Source organism: Zosterops lateralis (genome assembly GCF_965231275.1).
Source record: "Zosterops lateralis genome assembly, chromosome: 2".
NCBI classification, from domain to species: domain Eukaryota; kingdom Metazoa; phylum Chordata; class Aves; order Passeriformes; family Zosteropidae; genus Zosterops; species Zosterops lateralis.
The window spans coordinates 74,913,433-74,940,137 of record NC_139763.1 but is presented as its reverse complement, the minus strand read 5'-3'; the positions used below and the strand labels follow the sequence as shown (position 1 = coordinate 74,940,137).

Genomic DNA, 26,705 nt, shown 5'->3' with positions numbered 1-26,705 from the left:
CCAGCAAAATAGCACCTAGGCAAACAATAAAATAAACGATAAAACAAGACATGACAAACACTTATGAATGGAACATAGTGAGTACAAACTCGTCATGCCAGAATGTGGAACTACTCCTGCCATGACTTGTGCTCAAGCTCATGCTTTAAAAAAAGAAACAGATTAAGTGAGCATCATGCAAATAATTTACATTTTTGCTATCAATTGAAATTCAAATTTCATTGGCTTCTATCAAAGTATAGCAAGTAAAATCTGGAAAAAATACCCAACATACAAAATAAAAATAACAGTGTAGACTAAGATGCCTGCTTCTGGTTAGTCATGCAGTAGTCATTAATGTACATTTTTTCTTTGGAAATACATTATGAGGTATATAAATACTACACGTAGGAACAATTATAAATAAAACAAATACTTCATAACCCTGCTATAAGAAGTTTTTTCTGCAAGTAACTGACACAAATATACAAGAAAGAAGGAATTATATTTGATCATATTTCATTAAATGCTTTTTTCAACCAAATTATATCATTCTTTCATATTCCAACCAAGAATATTTACTTGTCCAGCTTTCCCAAGCAATTAAATAAAATCACTCTGACTCTAATGCACATGTCTACAAATTATTCGAAAGATCTGAAAGAAAGGATTCATAGTAACAACCACACTAGTCAAATCACTGGAAGAACCAGCAAGCTGCTGCTGCTGGAGCACAGGAGGCCTTCAGCAGAGCAAAAGGTCAGTTCTCTACAACTTACTTGTCTGACCACCTCGCCTAAGTACTCTCCGTTGTCTCTCACAAAATCAAGTCACAGAAAATTAAATTCCTGCTCCCTATTAAGTTTGTGTTTCCTTTCCCACTTCTATTAATGCATCCTCTCCAACACAGAAAATGCACTTCCTATTAAGTACTTTCTACTATTTTTCATATGCTACTACTTTACCATATGAGCTCATCTCACAAGTGGCAAACCTATCCCTGCTGTATTAATTATTTCAGTTTTTAGTCAGCATTTTCTAACGTTTCAAGATTGTATTTCATAAATTCAATGACTGTTAAGATATTCTGCAGGTTTTTTTGCCTAAGAGGCCAATTTTACTGCAGTGTGAACCAACATTAGAAAGAAGCAGAAAATAACTTATCATTAGTAATTCTCAAATGTGCTGAAGAGACAGATCAGGTAGGGGATGTTCACCACTTCTGCTTAATTTACTTCTAGGTGCCCTTAGCTGGAGGCTAAGACTCCTCCTCCAAACTAAAGAGATCTGATAGAATCATTGCTTATACTGTCAAAAAGGAGATAGAGCATTTTTATATCTTGCCATAAAAACACAGCAAATAAAAAGCAAGTTAAATATACCTAGAGGATGGTGTTTTACTGTCAGATAAAATCTGTTTTTTCTCAGGGGTATCACTTGCGTGTTCCTGTCGCGACTTCTCTTTTTCATCACTTGGAGCTCTTTTCCAACTTTTGCCATCAGTTTGTTCCCTAGTACCTGATGATTTTTGATCAGATTTTAATTTCTCATTGCTATCTTCTGTGTGTGTTTTGGTCCACAGTGCAGTATCCTCACCAGGTTTCTGGAAACGGCTGCTCAAAGAGCTCTGAGCTGAGTCCTCCTTGGACAAGGACTGCTTTAACTTGGAGTCTCTGGGTGCACTGTGAGATGTTAAATCATCTTCAGAGGGTTTCAAAAATTTGTGTTTCAAGTTGCTTAGAGATGAAGTCTTTTCCTGACTTCGTTTTTCACTGGAGTATTTTTCTGCTTTGGAGCTGTAGCCCCTTGATACTGAGTCCATGCTCCTGCGTCCACATTCCTGGTCTGCTCTTGACACATGTCTTTTGTAACCCTTGTCTTCCTGCTCCCACCCCTTGCCATACTTCTCCCTGGAATAGCCCCCAAACGTGTGTCTGTTTCTATCATCTTCATCTCGTGTCACCTTTTCAGTATGCTGTTCTTTCTTGTCTTTCTTCTCTTTCTCACTTTCTGAATAGTCGGTCTTCCTCCATCTTCCACTCCTATGATAATTTTCCTTTTTGGATGCAGCTTTTTCAGCTTCTTCTAATCGTGACTGAAATATCTCCACTGACTAAAAGAAAGAACAAGGGGTACTGTGTAAGTATTTTAAATTTGCTATAAGATCCCATCTATTAAAAACATTTAACAAGAAAAATATGTAAAAGGCTAGAAAGCTTTAAACCCTTCATCACTTGAGAGAAGCTTCAGAAGCTGTTTTTTCCTGCTTCTTTTCATGTGTCTTACTTTACACATTAAGTACTTGTGCCTTTATATGAAAGTAATCTTTTCCAAGCATCTATGAGTACGAAGAAAATTTAATTGAAGATCCTTACTCCGTATCTCTCAGCTACAATTTCCTCAAAATTTCGCTTCTCTCTCTCAGCCTGCTCCTTCATCCTTTGGTATGATTTTCGCAGCCAACTTAGTCCAGCATCTTCTACCACTGTAGAAACTAAAGTAGAAAACAGTGAGAGGTTGTAGTTTTACATCTCAAGTAATTTTTCCTATTTAACCTTATTCTGTATGTGACATTATAAAGTTTCACCTAAACTTACTGTAAAAACCGAAGGAGTGTAATAGAAAAACAGAATCCAAATACAATTACGTATTTTTATAAGTTAATGCTGGTTATACCTCAGCAATACCTGGTCTCATTTAATTTAGGCTTCTCTAGTTTATCACAAGCAGTTTCCAAGACAGTAGTGGCATATGAGAAGTTGTGGAGTTTCTTTATGACATTAAAGAACCTTCCTGTTGTTCTGTGTCCATTCTTGGGCATATCCCTTACACACAAACAAGTGAATTCCCACTTTTAGAAATGGAATGAGTAACCCACTGCTTCCCATGTGAGAAGCCAGCAGTGGTCTTAACAGTCTGAACACACACTCACTGATTCCTGTCAGCTCTTACAGATCTCTGATCTCTGTGACTCCTAGAAGTGGGCATGAGGCTAATGAGTTCTGGGACTGACTGTCCACAGGGAAAGGCTTTCAAAAAGCACAGACCCCACTCTATTCTGTTGACAGAATACAAGGACCATTCTCACAACATAATAAATGTTTCATGACATTAGGAAAAAGTTTTTGATTTCTGTGTTTGCTGGAAATGAGCAGGATAACCCTGGGGTAAGGAAAAAAGTGAAAAGGCTACAGAAATACTATTTTTCACAAACTTCATCTGTATTGTACTTCATTTTGATGTGACTCAGACTTCTGTGGGTGAATACTTTAAAACTGTAATTTGTGCAATGGAATGAAAGGAACCAAATGAGTTGACAACAATTCATCTTGTCTTGGTTAAATCATGCTTTACTTTAATTAGTGGAAAATGGAGAATTTCTGTAAGGATACTGAAGGTCAAACCACTCAAGACCAAAACCCAGTGAAGAGAAATTCTGCAAAACAACGTACTACAATACTAACCCAATATTCACAATGGAACTGCCATACAAATTTTACTTTATTATATATATTATTAATAATATATATCATTCATAATCCTGTTTCAACAACATTAGGAGTAATTTGTTAGCAACAGAGTCAAGAAATTGTAGACAGAAATTTAAGATTATTACTAAAAGCTGCTCTTTACCTTTTTTAACTGAAGCTTCTTCATCCTTCTCTGGTGGCAAACCGGTACCACCATCTTTCCAATAGGGATTGAGTTCTCTCTCAGACAGCATGGCCTAAAACAGAAATAATTTCAATGTGTGCATAGCATATGGTTCATATTTTGTAGAATATCTGATAAGTTTTGAGAGTTTTGTATGTGAAGTCTGTGTTATATTGTCAATTCACTACCACCACTTTCATGGGCTAAGCATCTGTTGTGCACATTGTTTTGGGTACCAAAGAAAAAGCAGACACTCTGGTGAAGAAAAGAGGAGTATAAACCTGCATGGAGAGCGAGTAGTTGTGTGGGAGAGTCTATAAAAATCACTCATATCTAAGATTTGGAATACATATAAATTGTCATTAACCATATAATACATGCTGACATTCTGGTTATTTAACATGTCCATATTAAATGGTCCTCCAACAGCTCTGAAATAATGTTCAGGAAAAAAAATTTCACAGAGAAAAAGATTTTAAAAATATTAATCCCTTGTCAAAAGACATTAACCAAGGCACTGCATACTACACAAGAACAGTAATCCACATCAGTCTGGTTCCCTATCTGGGAACTCTAATGGGAAATCTAATGGCAAGAAAGAGCCTGCTGTGAGATGTGTGGACAAAGAAATATTAGCTAGTGATCCGTCTTTATGTTTTCAGATCAGACTACCTAGCATTTAACAGGTAAATGAACAAATCAAGGAAGCATCAACTGTATGTAAAAAGAGTTAATTCAATGCCAGCAACTCTTTCGCCAGCCAGACCCTGAGTCAGCCATGTGTTCACCAACAACTGAGACATGAAAGGCACAACAACTGCTCTGAGTTCTTTCTTTAGGGAATAAAAAGCCTCAGTACCCTACACTTTAATACAGTAACTTACTTAAGTTTTTATCACACTAAACAATGGTGTTCCTTTCACTATGGTGTTTCCTCACCATGGAGAAGGCCAGACCAACAGTCTGTCATTGTCACTAACAGAACTAAATACTAACAAGGTTCTCCTTACCTAGAAGATAGTTAAAAGGCTTTTCTCCACAGGCCTGATGTATGAAGCCTTCCATCCAAACAGATCAATTTAATTAAAATCATTATCACATCAGGTATTAGTTTTAATAACAATAAAGATGTACATATTTAACCAATTCATTAATTTATTCATTACACAAAAATTAGTAAAAGGCAGAAAAAAATAAGATATTAATTCCTCCTACCTGCTCAAGTTCTTGAGCTTTCTGTCGTTCCAATACTTTATCTTTGTGTCTTTCACCTTTGACAGCTGCTACTGATGTTGTTTTCAATGACATGAAGTTTAAATTCATCCATTCTTCTCTCTTTAAAATAAACACAAAGAATCAGTGTTCATAATTTCAACAAAAACATGGCTTATGTGCCAAATCAAAGCAGTGCAATTACTGACAAATGCTGCTAACAATAAACAGTAAAGGTTCTACAATAAACAGTATTTGTTCTACAAACACATATTAAATACTTCAATGAAAAGCAAATATGATTTTAAAAACCCTAATCTTCCAATTTTTTAATACTTAAACAAATTCCATGTCTTGCTGTAATATGAAATACATATTTACAATGGTATTTAAGACATTAGTAAACATGCAGATTGTACAGACCACTAATGATTAGCATAAATAAATACTGCACATCTCATTCAGCTAATTCTAAGCTCATAATCTCTTATATCTCTTCTATTGTATACAAAACCTGCAGTCAGTATCTGAGCACAGATCACACCTCAGATATCTAGGCACTAACTGTACCCTCAAACTTAACAGTTATACATCTAAATTCTGTGAACTGTACCCACGATAACAGCTAGAAAACTGCATTTACAAAACCTAAACCAGACCAAGGAGATTTTAAAACGAGGACTAGACTAAAGAAAACCAGCATATTAAAAGCCTAGATATATCTACTACCTTTATACAGGCAAAACCTGAAGCCTCAAAAGCAAGCAGTGACATACACATTGTAAACAATTACTCTATAAAGGCAAGTATTTAAAGCAATTCTACAATTCTAGCATAGCAACCAAAATGACCAGATTACATCTATTTTGAAACATGTCCTTGCAGAAGAATCTTCCTATCTTCAACAGAGTTCAATTTTGAGTCAATCTGAACAGATGCAATATGTCAATTTGTCTCTGTTACTTAAAAATTATGTTAGGCAACATGCCAGAGAATTTCAGAGGTGAAACACAACATTCTATTTCTCAGATCTCCTCCAAGAAAGCAAAGGAACTGAAAAATGATCTATCTTGAAGTGATTCAATAATATCTGTGTCCACATCAGCAAGCAATGCACAACAACAAATGTGGATATGCACAGGACCTCTGGTGTTCATCTGGTCCAAACCCCCAGTCAAGCAAGGTCACCTAGGGCCAGATGCCAATTTATTCAATTGTAGAACAACCACCAAAATTATGAAGAAAAAAGTAACATGTCTGGTCAAGACCTTAAAGATGATGGCTTCAAGAAAGCCAAATTAACTTGTAAGAGCCTCAAAACCTGATAGAAGGAATTGGTGCTGGGCAGCATTAAGAATAGTGCCTTGTTAAATGCTAAGAACTATAAGGTAGAGAAGTCTTCCAATCAATGAAGAGTACCATTTATCTGGCTAAACAAAGACATTTGTCTGTAAAATAGGTTTTGCTCAACACTCTGCAAAAGAGCTCCCAAGAAACCTAAGCACATTGCACAAGCTGAATTTATCTCTGGAGGAGCTGTGAGTCTGCCCACCTGCAGGGAAGGTTCTTTTGCAGCATCTGGTTGCTTGTTGACCTTCCAAGCCTCTTCTGTGTCATCTGACTGTGACACATTTGACTCAACCCATTCAACTGAAGAATCCTAAAAAACCAGTTTAATGTTAAGAATAAAAATAATACCTTAACACACTACTTCATAACATGCAATACTTAGCAATTATTTGATAATCAAAATTAATGCTGATTAGCATTACTAATATAATACTGTTTAGTATTTTAAAATACTGGTAATAAATATTGATATTGATATTCCTGTAGAAGATTGTTCCATTGTGACCAAAACATTTCACTTCATGAGCACATAAGAATGTGCAACACTACCTCACACTGGCAGTTTATTTGCACAACTCTGCTAAAATTAAACGAGTCAGAATAAAAACAAAATCAAAACCAATTGAGTTTATAAGATAACATAACAAAAGCAAAGTTGTAAAAATCTAAATGCATTACTAAGTGTGTTTCACATTTATAAAGTTAGATCAGTTACATAGCACAATATAAAGCATGGTACATGCTATTGCCTGCTATTTTTGTATCCAGCTTCCTACACTAACACTTGCAAACACTGTACTGAAATTTCTCACTTGAATCCCATAGGACTGCATCAGTTTCTTTGCTATTCACATGAACCTGTCTTAGAAGTAAAAGACTTTGGATGGAAGTTACAGCCAAGACTGTGTTGCATCCTAGGAGTCCCTGTTGCAATCTGAAGGGTTTTGGTGACTCCCACCAACAATGTGGGACATTTGTGCCTTTGGTAACTTCCCACACTGATATTACAGTTTATTTCTGGTACTAATCCCTGAAAAGTAAGTCTCATTATAATGGACATTCCTTCACTCCATAAAAGCCACTCTGAAAATTAAAACTAACAGTGCCACCCGACTTTTATCAAAAATGCTGGGAAGATGTTTTCCACAATGTGGCCAGAAGGCAGCACCCAGATTTCAAATGCAGTCTCTGCACTGTTTTGCCATAGTGCCCTCCATGTGAAGGCATCTCCTTACAGATTCAAATGTACAGGTCTTTCAGACCCATGTACAACTCCCATGTTGTTGGGACTGTTCATGGTTAAACATCTGTGGAAAAAGGCAGAAGTAATTCATGCTTAAAATCAAAGTCAAGTATTTGCAATTTTAGACACACCTTTCTATCATATACCACAGTCTACAGGGTATCTATGAAATTTTCCTCTCGATATCAGAATGAGAATTTTTTCATTTTCTCTCTGCATAAAAACTAAAAATCCCTTATTTCCTAATGAGTGAATTTAATATTATAAAATTCACAAGCACTCACATAACAGCCTATTTTAAACTGATTAAATACTCAGTACATTAAAACTGACAATTTTTGCTGCAATTTTTCCCAACAGAAAATGATAAGAATGAGCTTTAATTTTACTAACCATGCACAACCACGGGGACTAAAATGGTTTGAGTTTTAAGACTGCCATTTGAATTATTTTAAAATTTCTTACTTACTGAGGAACTATCAAGTAAGTCATCCTTCTTTTCAGATTTCTGTTTCTTACTTTTCTTCTTTTCCTTCTTAGCTTTTTTGGAATGTTTATCCTTTTTCTTTTTTTTCTGCACAGAGTGTTCCTACAAGTAAAGGTAAATGAGATCCAGTAAATCAAATCACCCATATACAAAAAAAAAATCAAAAGCTACTTACCAAATCACACTGAAGAAAGGTAAAACACATAAATACCTCTAACTTTTATTACCCTCTCTCTTTTCTCTGTGGGGAGGCATGGGCTGGGGTGGTAGGGGCAGGGAGGGCATACCTCACATCCATAATTCATTTTTCTTCCCCTTCTCAGTATCTTTTTCATTGAACTAAGGCACTACAGCCAAACAGATAATATCTACTGCAGTACATTTATTTTATAAACCCATTTCTTCAGGTATCACTACATTATCAATACACATCTTTCCACTGTTGAAATGTCTGCACATTTAAAGGATGTGATATTCACAGGCTCCATTAAGGCTTCTTCTGTGAATTACCACAAATGAGACTGCTACGAAGCCTTGAATCCTCCAGATTTTTCCCCATGGGTCTATCATTGTCTGATAGCACTTGTTTTTCTGCATTTGGTAGAAATTAAAGCTGGAATTAGATGACAGAATTTTTTCCTCCTGGCGAATAAAAGATAATTTCTACCTTAAAGAAAAGCTAATATCAAAACAGAGAAACCAGAAACTGGGATGCATTTAAAGATTGTCTTAAAGCTCTCAAAGTCTTCTGTTCATACATTCTGTAAAGGTAACAATCCAATTCAATTATTTACAATTTCATCACCTTTTCCAGTGGATCCACACGTTCATTTGCATCAGCAGACATCCATGTACCTTCACCTTTCAGATCCTTTAGCAGCTTGCAACTCTCCTTCTTTTCATAACTAATTTTGGCCTAAGATGAACAGAGAAGAAAAATAGTCAAGTGGAGCTCAGGAGCATTTCCTTACAGACACACCTCTGCAAGCCAGACTGACACAACCACACACAATGGCAAGAACTGCATTTCAGGCTTCAGAATGTTCCTCCCTTTCTAGTTATGGAGATAAAACTAGAAATACTTTCACTACTTCTGAAAAAATAACCATCACTGCAAGCAGTTTCAATTTTTAAAAAGGATTTTTATAAGCCACATCAATAAAATAATTATTTTTTTAACCTCTGAAGTTCACTCTGTTATGTTCAACATAAACATGACTTTCAGAAGCAAGTTTACTTAAGTATAACTTGTCTTAAGGAAATTCTTTATCCCATATATCATATGCTATATATCACCATACCCTGATTAAACAGGAGGAAAGTTATTTTATATTATTACAACCCTAAATTTGTGTTAGATAAGTCTTACAAATTTTAATGTGCTTTTGGGTTTTTATTTATTTGAGGGGTTTCTTTTAAAATAACTAAAATCAAAACAAAAACTAAAGCTAGAGTTTGGAATTCTTATCCTTAAACACCAACTTTGACCAGAAAATGTTGTCAAACATAAGCCAAGAGAACACATACAAGTTTAAGAAAGATCAATATTTAAAACAAACAAATAAAAAAGCCTCTGCACTGCACAAGACTGTAACCTCCCTACCAGAGGGCAGATTCTCTTTTTTTGAGACAGCCAAGAAGGAAATCTGAAGCTTTTGTCCTGAGAGAAAACAATGCTTGCAGGAAGATGATCAGTACACTATAAGGGTTCAACAGAAATACATGCTAAAAAAATAAGATTTAAAAAACACTTTTAAAGTGCTAACTGGCAAAATGGGACTGCTGTTGTGTTTTTGAACATTGGCACGAGCATATTGAAAGTGACCCAACACAACAAATTAAAAAAATAAAAAGCCCACCACATATGTGTTCCCAAACAAAACACCCTCTTAAACTACCTTTTTAAATCTCTCTACTTTCTTAGCAGCTCCATGTGATAAACTTGTAATACACTTAAATGCAAGCACAGCAAGGCTGCTACCCAGACTTCTCGATTTTAAGCAAAGGAATATTATAAAACAAACAAACAAACAAAAAAGTATAAGTCATCTTGAATAAAGAGGCCAAGACTCAGACTTCCTCCTCTAGAATGAAGCTGACAGTCCACAAAGGTGAATGCTATCTCTTAAAATTCAAAAGGCAGGCATAAAGAAAGAACGAGTTCAGAACACATTCACACATCTATTCCAACATCAGAACATTTTCTAGTTTACAAGTAAACAAAGTAATAAGAGAATGAGCAGGACTACAATTCAGTGAGAGTGAAAGAGCTGTTAAGTACAACACAGCATCACTAAAATCATCCAGGACTCCAAAAATGCAGGTGTGTTTCCTGCAACTTCTCCATGATAGAGAGAGGTAACCGTGGCCACCCTAAAACATCTGGGACAACACCCTTGAAAATTCATACAGAAATATATCAGATTGATATATTCTCTTCTAGTCCATAGAGACAATTATGGCCCTTTTGTCTTAAAAATATGACTGAAAAAAACTGACTAAAACAAAGTCACTAAACATGCCACATTTTCAGATGACCAAAGGATAATAACCTCAGCTTTGCAACTCACAAAACATCTACAAGCCACAGACTCCAAACTTAACCTTATAACTGGACACAGATGAAAAAGTGGAGATAAAGGGAACCTGAATATAGTTTGAGGGTAAAAAAAAAAAAAAAAAAAAAAAAAAACCACCACCCTGACTCCAAGCTTGTTTGCTCCAAAAGCTCCACAAGCAAACACAAAACAAGTTGCCAAGATGTAGACTGAAAAAAAGGGCAGGTTTTTCTGCCTATTCCATTTCACTTTTGGTTGAGAAAGAACTGCAACTGGAGTCAATAGTTCTCTTCCACCCCTTTTGCAGTTCTCAGGCCCATAAATCCATAAATGCCACAAATAAAGGTTGTCAACATGTCTTCATTGTAGATGATCCCTGCCTGTCATGGAAGATTTAGCCTCTTAGCATTTCCTATAATAACAAGTATATTTTAAATAGCATTACTATTTTCTTCATGCTACCAAAGTTACAAATAAACATTGCATAAAATGAGGTCATATTATAAATAAGGCACAAACTGAGCTTTTATACTTTTTATTAGATCTAAAATAGACAGAAGAAATGAAGGCAAGTATTTAAGTAATTGAGATACAGCATTCTAATGAAAGAGGCGGATCATCCTTTTGGCTGAAGTACACAAATACTCATTTAGAACACAGATTGACTAGAAATCATCATCAGACTACAGACTGCTGTCTCCTGAACACTAAATGAAACAGGAATGGGCAAGATGAATGTGTAGTGGCAGATTGACCACCAGGCTGTTAAAAAGAGAAAGACAAACAAAAGCATCAGATGGAAGTTTGTGTTTCTCCTAAACAAGGATACAAAATATAGAAGACTCTTAACAATATCAATATATCTATGCAATAAAAAGAAAGAAAAATAAATTTAAAAAAATAAGAATGCTGCCTAGAGATCTTAAAATATGAAAGAAGTTATAATTTCACCTAAATTATCATTTTAACACAAGACTAGAAAGTTAGCAGCAATACCCTCTAAATCTTTTTATCTCTCAAATCTAGCTCCCTCAAATTAAAATACTCAATTTTTACTGTTTGTGATGCTTTTCCCTCAAACACACGCACAATTACTTCAAGAGGAAGTGAGGTGGAAAACCTGCCTACACTACTTTATTAACTTCAAAATTTACCTGTATATTCTACTTTTCTTTTCAAAAGCTGCAGGGCATTCTGGTATGTCATAAAATGTAAAAAAAACGAAAGAAAAACTAACTAATTCTCCTGGTAGACTTACAATTCTATCTGAGGACCAACTCTAATAGTTCCACATCTGTCAACCCACAGGACTCCAAGCATTTAATTCACATTTGGGTTCATTAATACTTACATTACCACAGGAATATCCAATAATTTATACCTTCCCCTCTACAAATGAGGTACAAAGGAAGGACAAGCATCATGCTACACTACACACCTCTGCAACACCCTAATAAAATTGCTCATGATCTCCTCTGCAACAAAAACAAGGTGAAGTCTAATGCTGGGAAGGCACTCTGCAAGGTCTGTTGTTAAGGTGCTGTAAAAACAGTAAATTATTCTACAGTATCATGTCAGCAATGTTTGCCATGGCTGAAAAGAGCCAAATTTTACAGTCTTTACCACAAGTAGGAGAAAGGGGTTTGAATTTCACAGATCCATCTGAATGTGGGAGGAAACCAAGTTCAAGAAAAGTGCTTTCTGGTTTCCATCAAGCAGGTCATCAAGGCCAGCCCGCCCAGTAGCTGACAACAGCATCTACTAAATGAAGAATAAAATTTGCTCCAAAGCAGCCTGTAACACACTGCAGATGCAAAACCCAGAAGCTATAAAAATTACATCATGCCTCACCAGGAAGAAGCAGAAAAGATCAAAGACACTGCCAATAGCCAAGTTATAGGTCACACAATAAATGGAGCTTGTTACACAGCAGTCCCTCAAGGATGTCCAGAAGGAATGGAGGGATGTCACCTAGAACTAAAAATTCCCTCCCCAGCTCACAGAAACCCCGACCAACACTCTTTCCTGACCTCAACTCTATTTACTGTTTCAGCTCTCATGAAGGCCAGGGGAAGTTTTCCACACCACTACAAAGACCTTGTAAATTTTCCACCTATAATTGTGGTCAGCCTCTAGTTCTTTAAATAATAATCAACATGACTCAATAGTCGACTTCTTCATCCAAAAGGAGGAAGATCCCCTTTTCCTCCACAAGCAATCAGAAGAAAATCTACAGCACATCAGATCATTACAGAGAGAGCACCAGCTAAGCTGCTGTCCTGGCCACCTGCCACTGAAGGGTTCCAATCCCACATCTCTCCTCTCTGCACTGCCACTCACATTCTCCCACCACCTTACCCACCCAGGCCTGTTCCTGCATTCCAGTCTCAGGCAAAGTCACTTCCAGGTCCACCCTGACACAAAATAAATCTCACCAAAAGCACGGTGCAGCTTCCTGCAGAACAACCTTACTTACAAAGCTGCCACTCAAGCAAGGTCATCAAGGCTACCAGTTTAAGCTGGTAGCTTAAAAGTGCATTTTGGGGAAAAGAAGTGTGGAAAAAGTTTACTTTCAGCAACAGCTTCCTGTCAGGAAGGTTCAAAAAACCTAACACCTAGCCAGTCCTTCAGACACCAACATCAGGCATTCAAAATATCTACAAGGAGTTTTTCTTTCTCATTTCAGGATCATCTCCCATGCTATCATACAAACCATTCCACTGTTCTAACTGTTTTGATAACCAACTATCAGAAAGATGGCTGTGGCATGTATTACCCTCTCAGTTTCCATGACCCCAAAGGTCAGGGACAGAGAGCCCTGGTTACATGAGTGCTTACCCCCAGGGAACTTAAACATGCCCTTCTTTGCAGTTCTGATGCTTTTATACCAATTCTCTGCCTGAATAACACACTTACTTTGGTGAATGCTTAGATTATTTTCCTAGTCTCGATATTCCAATTATTGCTACATCCACAAAGATCTCCCAAGGAGGAAAGCAGTGGAAACACAAGAAAGAGCTCAGTTTCCAGCCCAACTTGGCAACTTGCAACTGAGTCAGACAGCTGCCTGCACCACCACCTCCTCCAGACACAGCTTTGCCAACTGGAAATGTCACCACTCTTGTCATTTTCACCTGCCAAACGGCACAGATAAAAGGTCACTGAAGCAACTATCACTTCAATCATTTAAGCTTCTTGTGATCAATAATCAAAAGTCAGATGTGATTTAAAGAGCAGGCTGCAGGAGATGTCGGCCTTCAATCAGAAACATCTGGGAGGCAGCAGCAGTTCTGCTGGTACACAGGCAGACACAACAGATAACTACAAGCTATTGCTACCAGGAAACCATAAACAGGTATTTTGTGTTAATTCAGGACCTCTCTACTGCTGTGGCAAAGCAAGCTCCAGAGGAATATACAGAATACAGCAATGAAGACATCTGGTTTCATCACTGACCTTCAAAACCAACAGGTTTGTTCAAAGATGTTGCTCTGAAAACAAATAGAGGTGCTGTGGCAGAAACCAGAAAATCCTTTGTGAAAAGGTAGTATTCACTTCTCAGTACCATTACTTTTCTAATATCACAGATTGAAGTGCTGAAGTGCTTCTTTCCTTCAGCAGATAGTTAGGGATGTAACACTTCAAGAAGGATTCAAAAAGGAAAGAACAAAAAAGGAGGTGCTTACTGTTACAGCACAGAAGCAACTATAACCCCTAACAGAGACATGTTTTGCTACTAATTCCTGCCTAAGGAGAGAATTCTGTAATTTTCCACTGAAAACTGCAATGTAAAATACTGCCAAGCACTCCATCACCTCAGCAAATACTGATCACTGCAAAAAGCCAACTGCTAGGCTTTTAGGAGGAAATACCTGATCGTATTTCACCAGCAAAACCAGCTGATTTCACAGCTTTAGAGCTCTAATGCTGTCAACTCAGTGATACTATTATACACTGTTGTTTGTTTTTCTTTAATTTTAAGTTGTATTTTCAAAGAAAATAACACAAAAAATGTAAACCAAAAATTAAAGGGTGAAGTCTAATCAAAAGCATCAAACGAGATGTTTCTAAAAATAATGGCTTGCAAATCTCAAATCGATTTTTTCAGAAATATAAATAAGTAAAACTAAACACATAATTTCTTGTTTGTGCAATGAATTTGTTTCATGCTATCAATTTATTTTCATTGTTTCAATAATATACATTATTTGACTGAGGTATTATTTATGTACACTCAACTTCCAACTTGTCAGTAACCCTTAAAAATTATAAGGAAGGATTTTCTGCACAAGGAAGGGTCAAATCACATCACCCTCGGAGGCTGAAGAGTGAAAGACTCCAAGTCCATGGAAAAAAACCCAAATAACAGAAGACCAACCCTAAAATACAAAAATACCATATGATGCAACAGATGTAAGAATAATCCAAAATTTGAAGTCTTGATAAGAAGTGTTTATGTCTAGGAAACACACATCACTTACCACAACATCCATCAGATTATTTTCCTGCTGTAAATTTGTAAACCAAAGTAACAGTGTCATGAACTGTCGTGCTCATCAAAACAAGATGCTATTTCTGAAACTTTATAACAATTTGCATGTCAACATTTAATTATTTGATTACTGATCATTATCGTGAACATTATCAGCTGCTGGGTTTTATCAGCGTGGTTTGGAAGACAGACACAAACAAAAGAATGCACTTCCAAGACTTAAAAGAGAAATTTCGATCAATGAATTGTGTGGCATTTTGGTTCATCAAAACAAGTGCAAGTTCAACATTTCATAAGAAAAAGCTCCTTAAGGTGAGTTGGCTGAATATCTCATCTTTCCAGAAACAGATCTGCTAAAGTACAGTGATTTCTGCAACTTTCTCAGATTACCAGAAGAAAAGACAACACAGCTTTCCAACTGTCTTTCCCAAAGTAAAGGGATTCCAGCATTACAACTACCAAATAACTGTCTTGACTATATTGGCCAGCTGTGGTAAGTTCTTGCTCATTTCCTGCTGCCTTTCTAAGCAAGACAGTCAAAATACATTGAAAAAATGTCTTGCAATAGTTTTCTCCTAGTTCTGTTCATAGAATCACAGAATATGCTGAGTTGGAAGGGGCCACAAGGATCATCAAGTCCAACTCCTGGCCCTGCACAGGATGACCCCAAGACTCACACCATGTGCTGGAGAACGTTGTCCAAACATATTTTGAACTCTGCCAGGTGGTGCTGTGACCACTTCCCTGGGGAGCCTGTTCCAGTGCCCAAACACCCTCTGGGTGAACAACCTTTTCCTGATATCCAACCTAAACCTCCCCTGACACAACTTCAGGGCATTCCCTCTGGTCCTGTCACTGTCACCACAGGGGAGAGGTCAGTGCCTGCCCCTCCTCTTCCCCTCCCAAGGAAGGTGCAGACCATGGTGAGTCTCCCCTCAGTCTCATCTTCTCTACACTGAACCAGCCAAGTGACCTCAGCCAGTCCCATACACCTGCAGCCTCTAAGCCCTTCACTGTATTTGTGGCCCTTCTTTGGACACCCTCGAAGTCTTTCGTGTCTTTTTTATATTGTGGCACCCAAAATTGTCCCCAGCACTTGAGGTGAGGCCACCCCAGCGCAGAGCAGAGGGGACAATCCCCTCCCTCAGCTGCCTGGCTGTTCTACTGCAGCCCAGCCACAACCACAGTAAAGCAGAGAAAGTCAATACAGGACATTAATCTGCTCTCACAGGCAGCAACAAGTCCATTTCTGAAAAGGAGACAGTACAGTATTGACATGGCAATGATGACATCCTCACGCTTGCACATTAAAAAAATGCTAAACTGACTTCTCACAGAAATAACAGAGTAGCTACAGGAGAAGTCTTAAAAATGTTGCCCTTTTACACAGCTATATTACGTTATTGTGTCTATAAATGGGAAGAGGAAACATGACATGAAAAGGTTTCATTCCAAAATTTCTCTATCAGCCAAATTAGTAATAAAGGAATCTCTACAGCTTCCTTTGGCCCACATGGACTTGTACAGGATAAAATGCTTATGATGCACTTTTGCTAACACATTCTAAACTTTGGTGTAGAAAAGGGGGCGGGGGGTAAACTCCCAACCTTCAGTATGGCCTCTCCTTATTTCACCTCCTCGTTCTTGCTGCATGGAAAAGAAACACTTCAAGGACATTCCTAAGATGATGAACACAGAAACTCCACAAGCAACAGCAAAGAAAACCATTTGATCATTAATGTATGTTTCAGTACTACCCAATGCACCCAAGAGAACCTTTGAAAATCAGAGAATCTGACTTAGCTTTAGGTTGCTTGAAAGTGAAAACATAAAGTGTGGAAATATAACACAGACACTACACTGTGACTTTCAGCAAGAAGCTGAAAAGCCACATGGGGGAAGTTTCTCATCAGCCATACAGGGACAAGCATCTCTAATGATTAATTTCTGAAGAAAACAACATCATTGTCTCCTACATTCCAGGAAAAACAGACTGGAAGAATCATAGTGGCTCATATTTCACAAATTATGCTCCATTCTGTTACCCTGTATTGGATTTCTCAGTGCTCTGACATTCTCACAACTGAGAATCTGAGGTATATCCCAACTGAAAAATGTCCAGCAATACCCAGGAAAGCTGAAATGTATACAGGCTTAAGTTCAAAGTGAGCCATCTCCAAAATATTCCTGCATCCTCCAGCAATTTGAGGCTCAACAACTTTTCAATCAATAGCTCTCAACATTTATTTTAGATCTTAAGCTATTCTTTTGTGGATGGAAGTGCAGGGCTGGTATTTGCAATATGCTGTACAAGAGACCCTACAATTTCTCTGTGCATCATCTGGCAGTTCACTTCTTTTGTCTGCTTTAAGCTGGCTACTGGTAAAATCCTTAATACAACCTAGTTCTTACCCTGAAAGACCCAGCAGACAGCACTTCTCTATTTCCTTCTCCATATCATTTAACAATTTTACAGAACTCTCTTGTATTAACTTTATTTTCAGCCAAGTCTCACAATCTCATACTCCTTCTCTTACACTTCTCTTGTTATCCCCCCCTTTAACCCCAAAACAAGCCCTGTCACTTAAGTGATGTGCCATTTGTTTTGTCACCATTCACTCAGCCTACAAGTCTCAGCAAGAATCACCACAAACACCAAAACCAGCAGGTTTTGAACGAAATGCACCAGGACTAGCACGGGTCTCCAGGACACAGCAGCTCTACCAAAGCACCTGGGAGTGAGAGTCTCCTAATTCTTGCCTTACATCACCAGGCAAGTAACTGACCCTACAAAATCAGGCTCCCCCTTGTTGACACACGCACACAACTCCAGGTTATTACCACTCCATGACCAGAATGTTGCAATGGAGGGATACGGGCTCTTTAGGAAAGACAGGCCACAAGACAAGGAGAAGGAGCAGCCTTTTATGTCTCATTTAAGGAAAGGCTGAGAACTGGGCCTGTTCAGCCTAGAGAAGGCCGGGGAGCCAGGGTGTATCAAGGTATAAAAAACCTGACGAGAGAATGTAAAGAAGACCGATTCTAGCTCTTTCCAAAGGTAAAAACACAGAAATACATCAGTGAAACACCAAGAGGATCAATACCACAACTGGTAAAACGCCCGAAATCAGGTGTGTGTCACTCAGAAATGTTACACTGCGGGTGCGGCTCCCCCGGGCACGGAAGGGGCTCTCCCCACCGGGTCCCCCCATCCCTGCCGCGCCTCAGGAGCGCACCCGCCAGCACCCAGCGCCAAGCCTGGGCAACGGAGGGGTGCTGAGCGGCCCTGGGGCAGGGCTGGGCCGGTCCGGTCACCCCACCTGGGCCAGCAGCGCCTCCCGCTGCTCCCGCTGCTCCCGGCTCCGCTCCCTCTCCAGCCCGGACGCCATGCGCACCGCCCGCCGGAAACCGCGCAGCGGCCGTACGGCAGCCCCGCCGCGACACTGTCGTGAACAGCGTCCCGGACAAGGGCGGGGCGGGGCGGGGGCGGCTCTTCCCGGCGGGGACAGCGGGAACGGGGGAACGGAGGGGACAGGGACATGGGGATTACGGCGGGGACGTCACCGCCGCCGGGCCCTGGTGCCGGGTATCTCAGCCCCTCTGCTCTCGCTGGCGTCCGTAGTGACGCGCTCGGCTCATGAGGGGGTTATAGAGTGAGAATATCCTGAGTTGGAAGGGACCCACAGGGATCATCGAGTCCAGGTCCTGCACAGGACCGTCCCCAGGAATCCCCCCGTGTGCCTGAGAGCGTTGTCCAAGGGCTCCTTGAACTGTCGGGATTGGTGCTGTGACCGCTGTCCTGGGGAGCTGTTCCAGTGCCCAAACACCCTCTGGGTGAAGAGCCTTTCCTCAGTATCCAACTTAAACTTCCCCTGACTGAGCTGTATCCCTGTTCCCTCGGGTCCTGTCACTGTCACCACAGGGAAGAGATCAGTGCCTGCCCCTCCCCTTCCCCTCACAAGGAAACTGTGATGTCTCCCCTCAGTCTCCTCCAGGCTGAGCACACCAGTGACCTCAGCCATTCCTCATTCGGCTTCTCCAGTCCCTTCACTATTTTCGTTGCCCTTCTTTGGACACTCTCCAATAGTTTAATATGTTTCTTGCATTGTGGCACCCAAATCTGCCCCCAGCACTGGAGGTGAGGCTGCCCCAGCTCAGAGCAGAGGGGACAATCCCCTCCCTTGCCTGGCTGGCCCTGCTGTGCCTGATGCCCCCAGGACAGGGTTGTCCCTCCTGGCTGCCAGGGCACTGCTGCCTCATGTCCAACCTGCCACTGACCAGGGCCCCCAGGTCCCTTTCCATGGCACTGCTTTCCAGCATTTCATTCCCAAGTGTGTCCGTACATCCAGGGGTTGCTGTGTCCCATACACCCAGGTGGGTTCCCCCAGAGCTCACCAGCCTCATAGGTGGAGTCACAGCAAATACCATGTCATGGCACAGCAGCTTATTGGAACCCTGGGCTGCTTGACCAACAGGACCACACAGTCCTTCAAAGGGCATTAAGGAAACTTCCCTGCCCAACCACCTGGAAGCCTCTCCAACACCTGAGCTGGCCCTGGCAGCTACACACCCCACAGTCAGACAAAGTTTCCTTACCGGCTCAACCCCAGGTTTCCCATAGCAACATCTCTGACGTCTCAATCCTTAAAATAGTTTAATCATGATACTACAACAAAATAAAATTTGAGCTGGGTGCCTTCAAGGAGGGACCCCAAAATAAGAAACCTCAGGGCTCTTAGAGCCTCAAAAGCACAATCCAAGCAGAGTCATGTCTGAAACACTTGGCCCCTTCTGTGTCCCTGGGTGTCCATGTCTTTGAGTGTCCGGGCACCTGGCTGGCACCACACGTCCCTGTGCCATTTGGCACTTTCATAGTCTCTTGGCTCAGGCTGCTCACCAGAGTTCAGCCTGCAGCTGCACACCGAGCACTAAATGTAATCCTCAACAATGGGGATACTGATGTCGAGGCTCATCCCTCCTGCTGGGCTGAAATTCCCTTTAGGTAGACTCCTGCCTGCTTGTCCAGACCGACATTAATGAGAGCAAACAAGGGAACGTGGCCCAAAAGATGCTGACAGGTCCCAGTGCCATGCAGTGCCCAGTGCTCCCCATTGCTGTGAACACCTCCAGGGGATCTTCCAGACACTTTCTTGCCAGTTCAGTGCATCCATGCTAGATTGTGACCTCTGTAAAGTCATGGTGCCAGCTGCTCAGAATGTACCTGGGTGAGCAGAGAGAAATTCAAAAATAGGCATGTTCAAGCACTTGAAAGTTGCAGTTGGCCAACAGTATTTGACAGGGCTTCTGTGCCTCTGGTGAAGCAAATATTTATCTGGGACATAATTTCTTTGGGATGGAATCAGAGCATTATTAATGTGTCTGACACCAAATGTATCCACAGCTGCCAAGTAATAACGTTCTTTAGGCCAAGGTCTGAGCATAGAGCTCGGGTAATTTGTTAGCTATTTGCATGGGACAGTATGTTTTCAAAGTGATAACAGTAATTTAATCATCATCTCCATGGTGGTATTAAATGTGTAAATTGAATTTGCATATTTGTTCAATTTATGCTGACAGTTAACAGCATCTCAAGAAAAACCTGTTGTAGATCACGACTAGGTGTAGAATGATAACTGATAGACTTTCATAGGCACCATTTGGAAAAGCAGCATGTGAACCCTCTTCAGGGAGCCATTTACAGAGCAAACAGATGGATACAGAAGATGTTCCAGCAGGATTGACTAATGCTACTTTCAGTCCTTGGCTATATGCAGCAAAGTACACTGCTTGAGAGAGGAGAAGCAAGAAAAGAGCATGTTTGCCCCATTAAGGAAAGCCTCTTCTCTGATTGTGATGTGCTCTTCTCACAAACAAATTGGTTTCTTTCTATCCCAGTGCTACCACTTGTTCCATGCAGCCAGCAGAGTATCTCAAGTGGGTGCTCTCTAACTCGCTCAGCACACGGCCAGGCATATGGGCTTAATAGACTTGTATTAAACCTAAAAAGCAAATTGATAGTCAATGAGCTGAGCCAACTACTTATCACTGAATCAGTTTAGGAAGTATTTAAAAATGAGAACAGAAAGTCTGGAAACTGTGGCATAATGTGAGTAGTGACAGATGTGGACAATTTGGGAGTGAGAACGGGGAATGTGTTTTCTACAGCAGAAAGTTACAGACAAAGAAGAGGATTCAAAGCACAGGATGAGCTCTTGCAGTGTTAGGTGCTGTTGTTCATACCTGTAACACTCCATGTCATTAATAGGGTGGTTGTGTAAATTTTAAACCATTTTCTAATACTCCTGATTTTAGGAAAGCAATTATGATGCAAACACACTCTAGAATCTCATAAACTGATGAACAGTAAAACCTAGAAAGTAATTTCCGAGAAATGCCTTTAATTTTGAAGTCAGCATTTAGGGAAATGGTGACATAATTTAGTTTTGTTTCCTCTTCTTGTTCCAGAAAAGTATTTTCTCAAAGAAAGAATGTAAAAATTAAAGTTCAGCCTTATTTCTTTCAAGATATTAGTATGTCTGAGACCTTCTCATATGCTCAGAAATCTTCAGTGAGCCTAGAGAACTACTTGGCATACCAGTTTTAGTGGTCAGCTGGGCACCTCTTCAGTAGTCTCATTCTCTGTGCCAAAATTAAACAGGCTAATAAAACCTTGGAGATACTGATTTTTGATGAACTCCTTCAGGGAGGAACTGACCTTTCCTAGTGAAGTATTATTTTCCATTTAATTGCACATTTTACACTTTCTCTGAAAGAAAATGGTGACTCTCCAACTGACCTGTGTTATCAACCTCCATGCTTCCAACTTAAACCATTTGCCTTCAACTCTCAGTTTGATGTTTTATTCTTATTTCAAAAAGGTTAAAAAAATTCCTCTCCACTCAGTGTGATCCTGTGCAGTTTTCTTTAAATAAGAGGCAAGGTTTGACTAAGGGAAAAGAGGTTCTTTTTTACTGAGAATACAAAATCTTTTCCCACCATGATGCTGGAGAGAATTTCTTACCTCAGTTATAACAAAACATTATGAAGTCCTCATACTACAGAAAAACAATATCCAGTTAGATGCTGGTAAGAGGACAGAAAGGGGACACACCCCAGTCAAAATGTACTTAGCTTTAGTTAATTCTCATTCTGTTCATTTTTAGAACTACCTAGTTTTCAGTTGCCATTGGTACTATCAAGCAGACTTTGCATTCAGTTCTGAGAGATTACTTAGACTTAGATAGGAATTTTCATTGTCTTGTCTCAGAAGTAAAAATGTCAGTCCTTGGAGAAATTGCAGCAAGAAAAAACCCAAACAAACAAAGAATGATGCAATTACAGGGAAAAGCATATTTCTTTCATAGAAATTTCATTATGTTTACTCAGGAGAAAATTAAAGCAACTGTGTCTAAATTCACTGCCATGAAATGATAGAACACCTCACCCAAAAATCAATGCAGCAGCAATGCCCGGGTTATTAGTTGCTCTTGCCTGAATTGTGCTGTGAGTGCCTCCATTGTGCAGTGAGCACCTGAAGTGAAAAACCAGACGATTTTCTACTGTCCATCAAGAAGAGTGCTCCTGGCAGCAACAAAAGAGCCCCAGTGACATTGAGGCTCCTGACAGCCTCGCTTGGAAAGGAGAGCTCAGCTTGCAATGAGAACAAATGAGGAGGCTGCAGTGGATCGAACAATGATTCACACATTGTTCCATATTCAATAGCAAATTGCAAGTTGTCTGCCCCTGAGCAACAGTTACTTTCTTAATTTCCTCAGCTTCTTTGAAAAGAGATGATAATTTCGGCCGTAGTTCAGCAGACCAGGGGGATGGGGTTTAGAAACATCCATTTTCCCTCTCCCCACTCAAGTTTCATAACTGTAATAAAGTGAATCCTTCATCTGGGAAATACTCTAGTGACAACTTGGCAGTTCTGGGTTAGTGGTTGGACTCGGTGATCATAGATTAGAGGTCTTGTCCAAACTATTTTATTTTATTTTATAAATAAATGTTTTGTGAGGTAGCTGTTACACATGTGAAATAACTTGTTCAGTTCATTTCTTGGGAAGCTTTTACATGCTTTTTTTGTTTGGCTTTTTTTCCTTTGAGAAGTTGAAAAATATTTTATCAGACAGGAAGCTCACAGCAGGGGTAACACTCATACTGTCCATGATATGCTGAGACTGGTAACACATTTCTCTCCTTTGGGGAGAAATGACTACATCTTATGGTGCCTGTTCATCTTGGAGAGGTCCAGAGCTGCCCATGTCAGGGAGCTTCAGATCAGCTGCTGTGAAAATGAGACACAAATACTGACTCAAGATCACCTGGCTGGGGCAGGGGATTAAAGCCCTGGGGCTTTCATTTATCGGTCCCTATCCATCAGGCCAGTGCAATAGTAACTAAAATACTCCTAGAGTTTCAATGCAGTGCAGTGGGTTGGTTTTGGTTTTAAATGAGATTAAAGCATATTTTTGGTTCTCAAAGGTAGGCCAGCTCCAGAGGCTACGTTGTAGTGTAGCCCCACAGATTTGTATCAGCCCATTTGTTGCAAGAGCAGCAATACCTTAAACTAATATTGGAGACACTTTATAGAGTAACCACAGCCTTTGACTGCTCCTGAAACCTTGGGGCTGCCTTTGTCCTTTTCTCCTGCAGTGCTGTAGCTCAGCCCAGTGCTTGCTTACATGGGCAGCACACAGCAAACTGAAGAGAGCTGCAGTAACTGTGCCAGCTGGGCTGTACACATAGAATATTGTAGGAGAGTCTCTGACTTTCACTGCAATACAGAGAATAAAAAAAGTTTGGAGCATGTTTTTCTCTTATGAAAAAGGTGAACACTCGTAGGAAAAAATTGTTGAGACCAGTGAGGTCTTGCTCCATGGAAAGGGCTCCAAGGCACTACAGCACTGTGACAATAATTGTACAGAGAATTTGACTGCCACAAAGAGTGTTCATAATTGTCTCTTTCAGCAGCAACTTGAACAATTTACTCCTCTCCAATTTTCACTCCACAATTCCTGAAATTACTTTTCATTTTTCTTTGTGTTATACTACTGTGTTTAGAGGGAAGGGCAATTTCATATCCAATTCTTGTCTTAGCCCTTGACCCAGAAATAGCTGTAAATACTGAGTAATATGCCTGACATCCCAAGTCACTGTCTTTGTCACTGTTCTTGACAGGAAATCCTCTGACAAGCCCGACGCTACCAGCTTGTCTTGCCACTCACCTCATTTTGAAGCACAAAGGCCCCTCCAGGCCCCTGTGGATGCTGACACACAGGCATATCTCCAGGCATATTGCCACCATGCTGGATACCACTGAGCTGGAAAAGAGACCATAAGTAGGAAAGCACTGGATTTTCTTTATTGTGTTTTTTGGGCTCTTCTGTCCTAGAAGTTTCAAAATGGGAGCGACCATAGTATGTCCCGTAGTCAAGTTCCATTTAATATTTCCCCATGATGTGGTTTCAAGCCCTCACCCTGCCTCTCAGAAGCATCTTAGAGAGCTGCTGCACAGACAAGATATAAACACATTCTGCCAAGATGGTGGATTCAGAAAGGGACTGGTCACATAGGAATAATGTCTTATTATAAAGTCTTTATGCCTTTTAAAGCCAAGCGCTTTTTATACAGGGAAGATGGGCAAGAAGTGATTTTTGACCCTGTGTTTCCTCCTGTTCTCCCAGGAGACTATTTGGCATGTCAGTCTGTACAAGTGGATTGACCCAACTGAGAGGATTATTTGGAAAGAACAAAGGTGAGGCAAGAACTCTGGCCATCCTAACAAACCTCCTACCAGGGATCATGTAGTGATAAATCTAGCTGTGGCCTGCAAGCTGCCTCCATCTCTTTCAGGTTTTGTAACAGAAATGAAAGAGAATGTAAACAGCACCAGAGATTGCACAATTGTGTTTATTTAATCTGCAAGATATCAACAGAAAGAGATTAATCTCAGTGATTCCTCTAATCTAAAGCATGCAGATAAGCTACATCTCCATAATCAGCTTTTCTTCATTCAAATGAAATGGTGCAAATGTTTTTTACTCCAGAATACCTTCTAATTTACATCTTTGTCACATACAGCCTGAGACCCAAGAAGAATGCATGATAAATAAACTTTTTTTTTTCTTTTTTTAGTGTATTCATGATACTCAACAGCTGAGCCAGAGGAAATACCTCCTCTCATTGTGACAGCTTGGTGTCAAGCATTGATGAATTCTAAATAAAACACCCTCTGAACCTTTCTCAGAATATGGGATGAAGAGTGAGGAAAGTGAGATGTGAAGTGAGTACATACAGCAGAAATCATTACAATGGCAATAAAAAAAAAAAAAACCAAATAGGAAGCATTCCTCAAAGAAACCAAGCTCTCTTGAAAGGTATAACCCCTTAACAAAAGGGTCAGGAAGAAACTGCTAGAGACTGGTTCTTATGTTAAATTAAAACCAGCATCAAGCTAGTTACCAGATGGGTTACTTACTAAAAGGGCTTTATGTCAAAATTTCCCAGCCTGAGATACCTGTAAGAGGCTCAGAGATAAATAACCTGAAGAGAGGATTTGAATGGGAAATATAAAGTGTTAGGATTTTCAGGAACTCAAGCATGTCATTACTTATAAGTCAAGGAGTTATTTCTATATTGGTAAATTAGGAAATCTAATGTGGGTGAGAATTCAGAGGCCATGAGGAAATACGTACTTAAAGAAAGGTAAAGAGATGGATGGCACACACAAGCAAGTCCTGAGAAAGGAACGTTGTGCATAAAAAATTGATTTGCAAAGGCAGAAAGAGCGGGGGAGGGGGGGGGGGGAACCAGCATATTTGTGTTAATAGATTTAGAGAGGACAGGAGAATGTGTAAAGACTTATGTACCGTGCAAATGACATGTGGAAACTAAGCAAGAGGGAAGCAGAACAAAAAGAATGAACAACCTCTTCTCTGTTTCTTATCCTTGCCATCTTTAACTAGAATAAGGCAGTGTGAAAAGCTGGGGAGCTTTGAAATTGGAACTGAAGGCAGGATTTGCCTTCTAATAGCAGGAACGTGGGATTCACTGTAATTGTTCTAACAGAGCTTCAGATATTGCCAGATTGTAACTTGAATTTTTGCCAGAGAGTGCTGCAGCATACTGTAAAGGACCTGCCTCCCTGAGACGGGTGCTTTAGCAGTTCCCTGGTTGCAATTTTATACTTTGAATTCATCCAAGTGTAGGAGGAGCCTAACATTAGGGACTGATGTGTGTTTGAGCAGTTGAATGTAATGAGAAATGTGCTGCTTCATCTTCTGCTCTGCACAAGTCATCAAAGATGAACTATCTGAGGAGACAGGATGGCTCAGCAACACACTATGAGCTACTTTTCTTCTTAGTAATTTCTAAACTCTCTCTAGGCCTTGGAAACATTTTCAGTTTTGATCTAGAGTCTGAATAAGACATCACATTAAAAAGCACAAAATCATTTATAAAAACACATATTATTAATTTATTCTACTGTCTTGTGCTTTGGTTCAATATTTTTCCTTTTAATTAAGTTTCAGCAGGAATATAAGACAAAGACATACCTAAGAATAAATACATCTATATAGTTTATTGTGATTGAAGTTTGGTTTTCTTTTTGGTTTCTTTCAGATAAAGGGCATTCTTTTTTTAATAAAAGTAAGGTTGTCATCCTGTTAAAGTAATAATGAGCATTTCTGCATTGCAGGGAGAAAATCAATTACTGATACTGCACTG

At 39.7% G+C, this 26,705-nt stretch overlaps 1 protein-coding gene across 1 annotated transcript in view; it reads right to left on the bottom strand.

Moving 5' to 3' along the window:
* Positions 1 to 18,364, bottom strand: part of CWF19L2 (CWF19 like cell cycle control factor 2) — a gene marked incomplete at its 5' end in the record, with an annotated part of 59,024 nt that extends 40,660 nt beyond the window's left edge. Inside the window, 8 exons of the mRNA XM_083855945.1 lie at positions 1,362 to 2,092; positions 2,355 to 2,473; positions 3,613 to 3,706; positions 4,849 to 4,968; positions 6,398 to 6,505; positions 7,908 to 8,027; positions 8,731 to 8,841; positions 18,296 to 18,364. Of these exons, the coding sequence (XP_083712071.1) occupies positions 1,362 to 2,092; positions 2,355 to 2,473; positions 3,613 to 3,706; positions 4,849 to 4,968; positions 6,398 to 6,505; positions 7,908 to 8,027; positions 8,731 to 8,841; positions 18,296 to 18,364 (1,472 nt within the window). The remainder of the gene's footprint in view (positions 1 to 1,361; positions 2,093 to 2,354; positions 2,474 to 3,612; positions 3,707 to 4,848; positions 4,969 to 6,397; positions 6,506 to 7,907; positions 8,028 to 8,730; positions 8,842 to 18,295) is intronic.
* Positions 18,365 to 26,705: the final 8,341 nt, after the last annotated feature.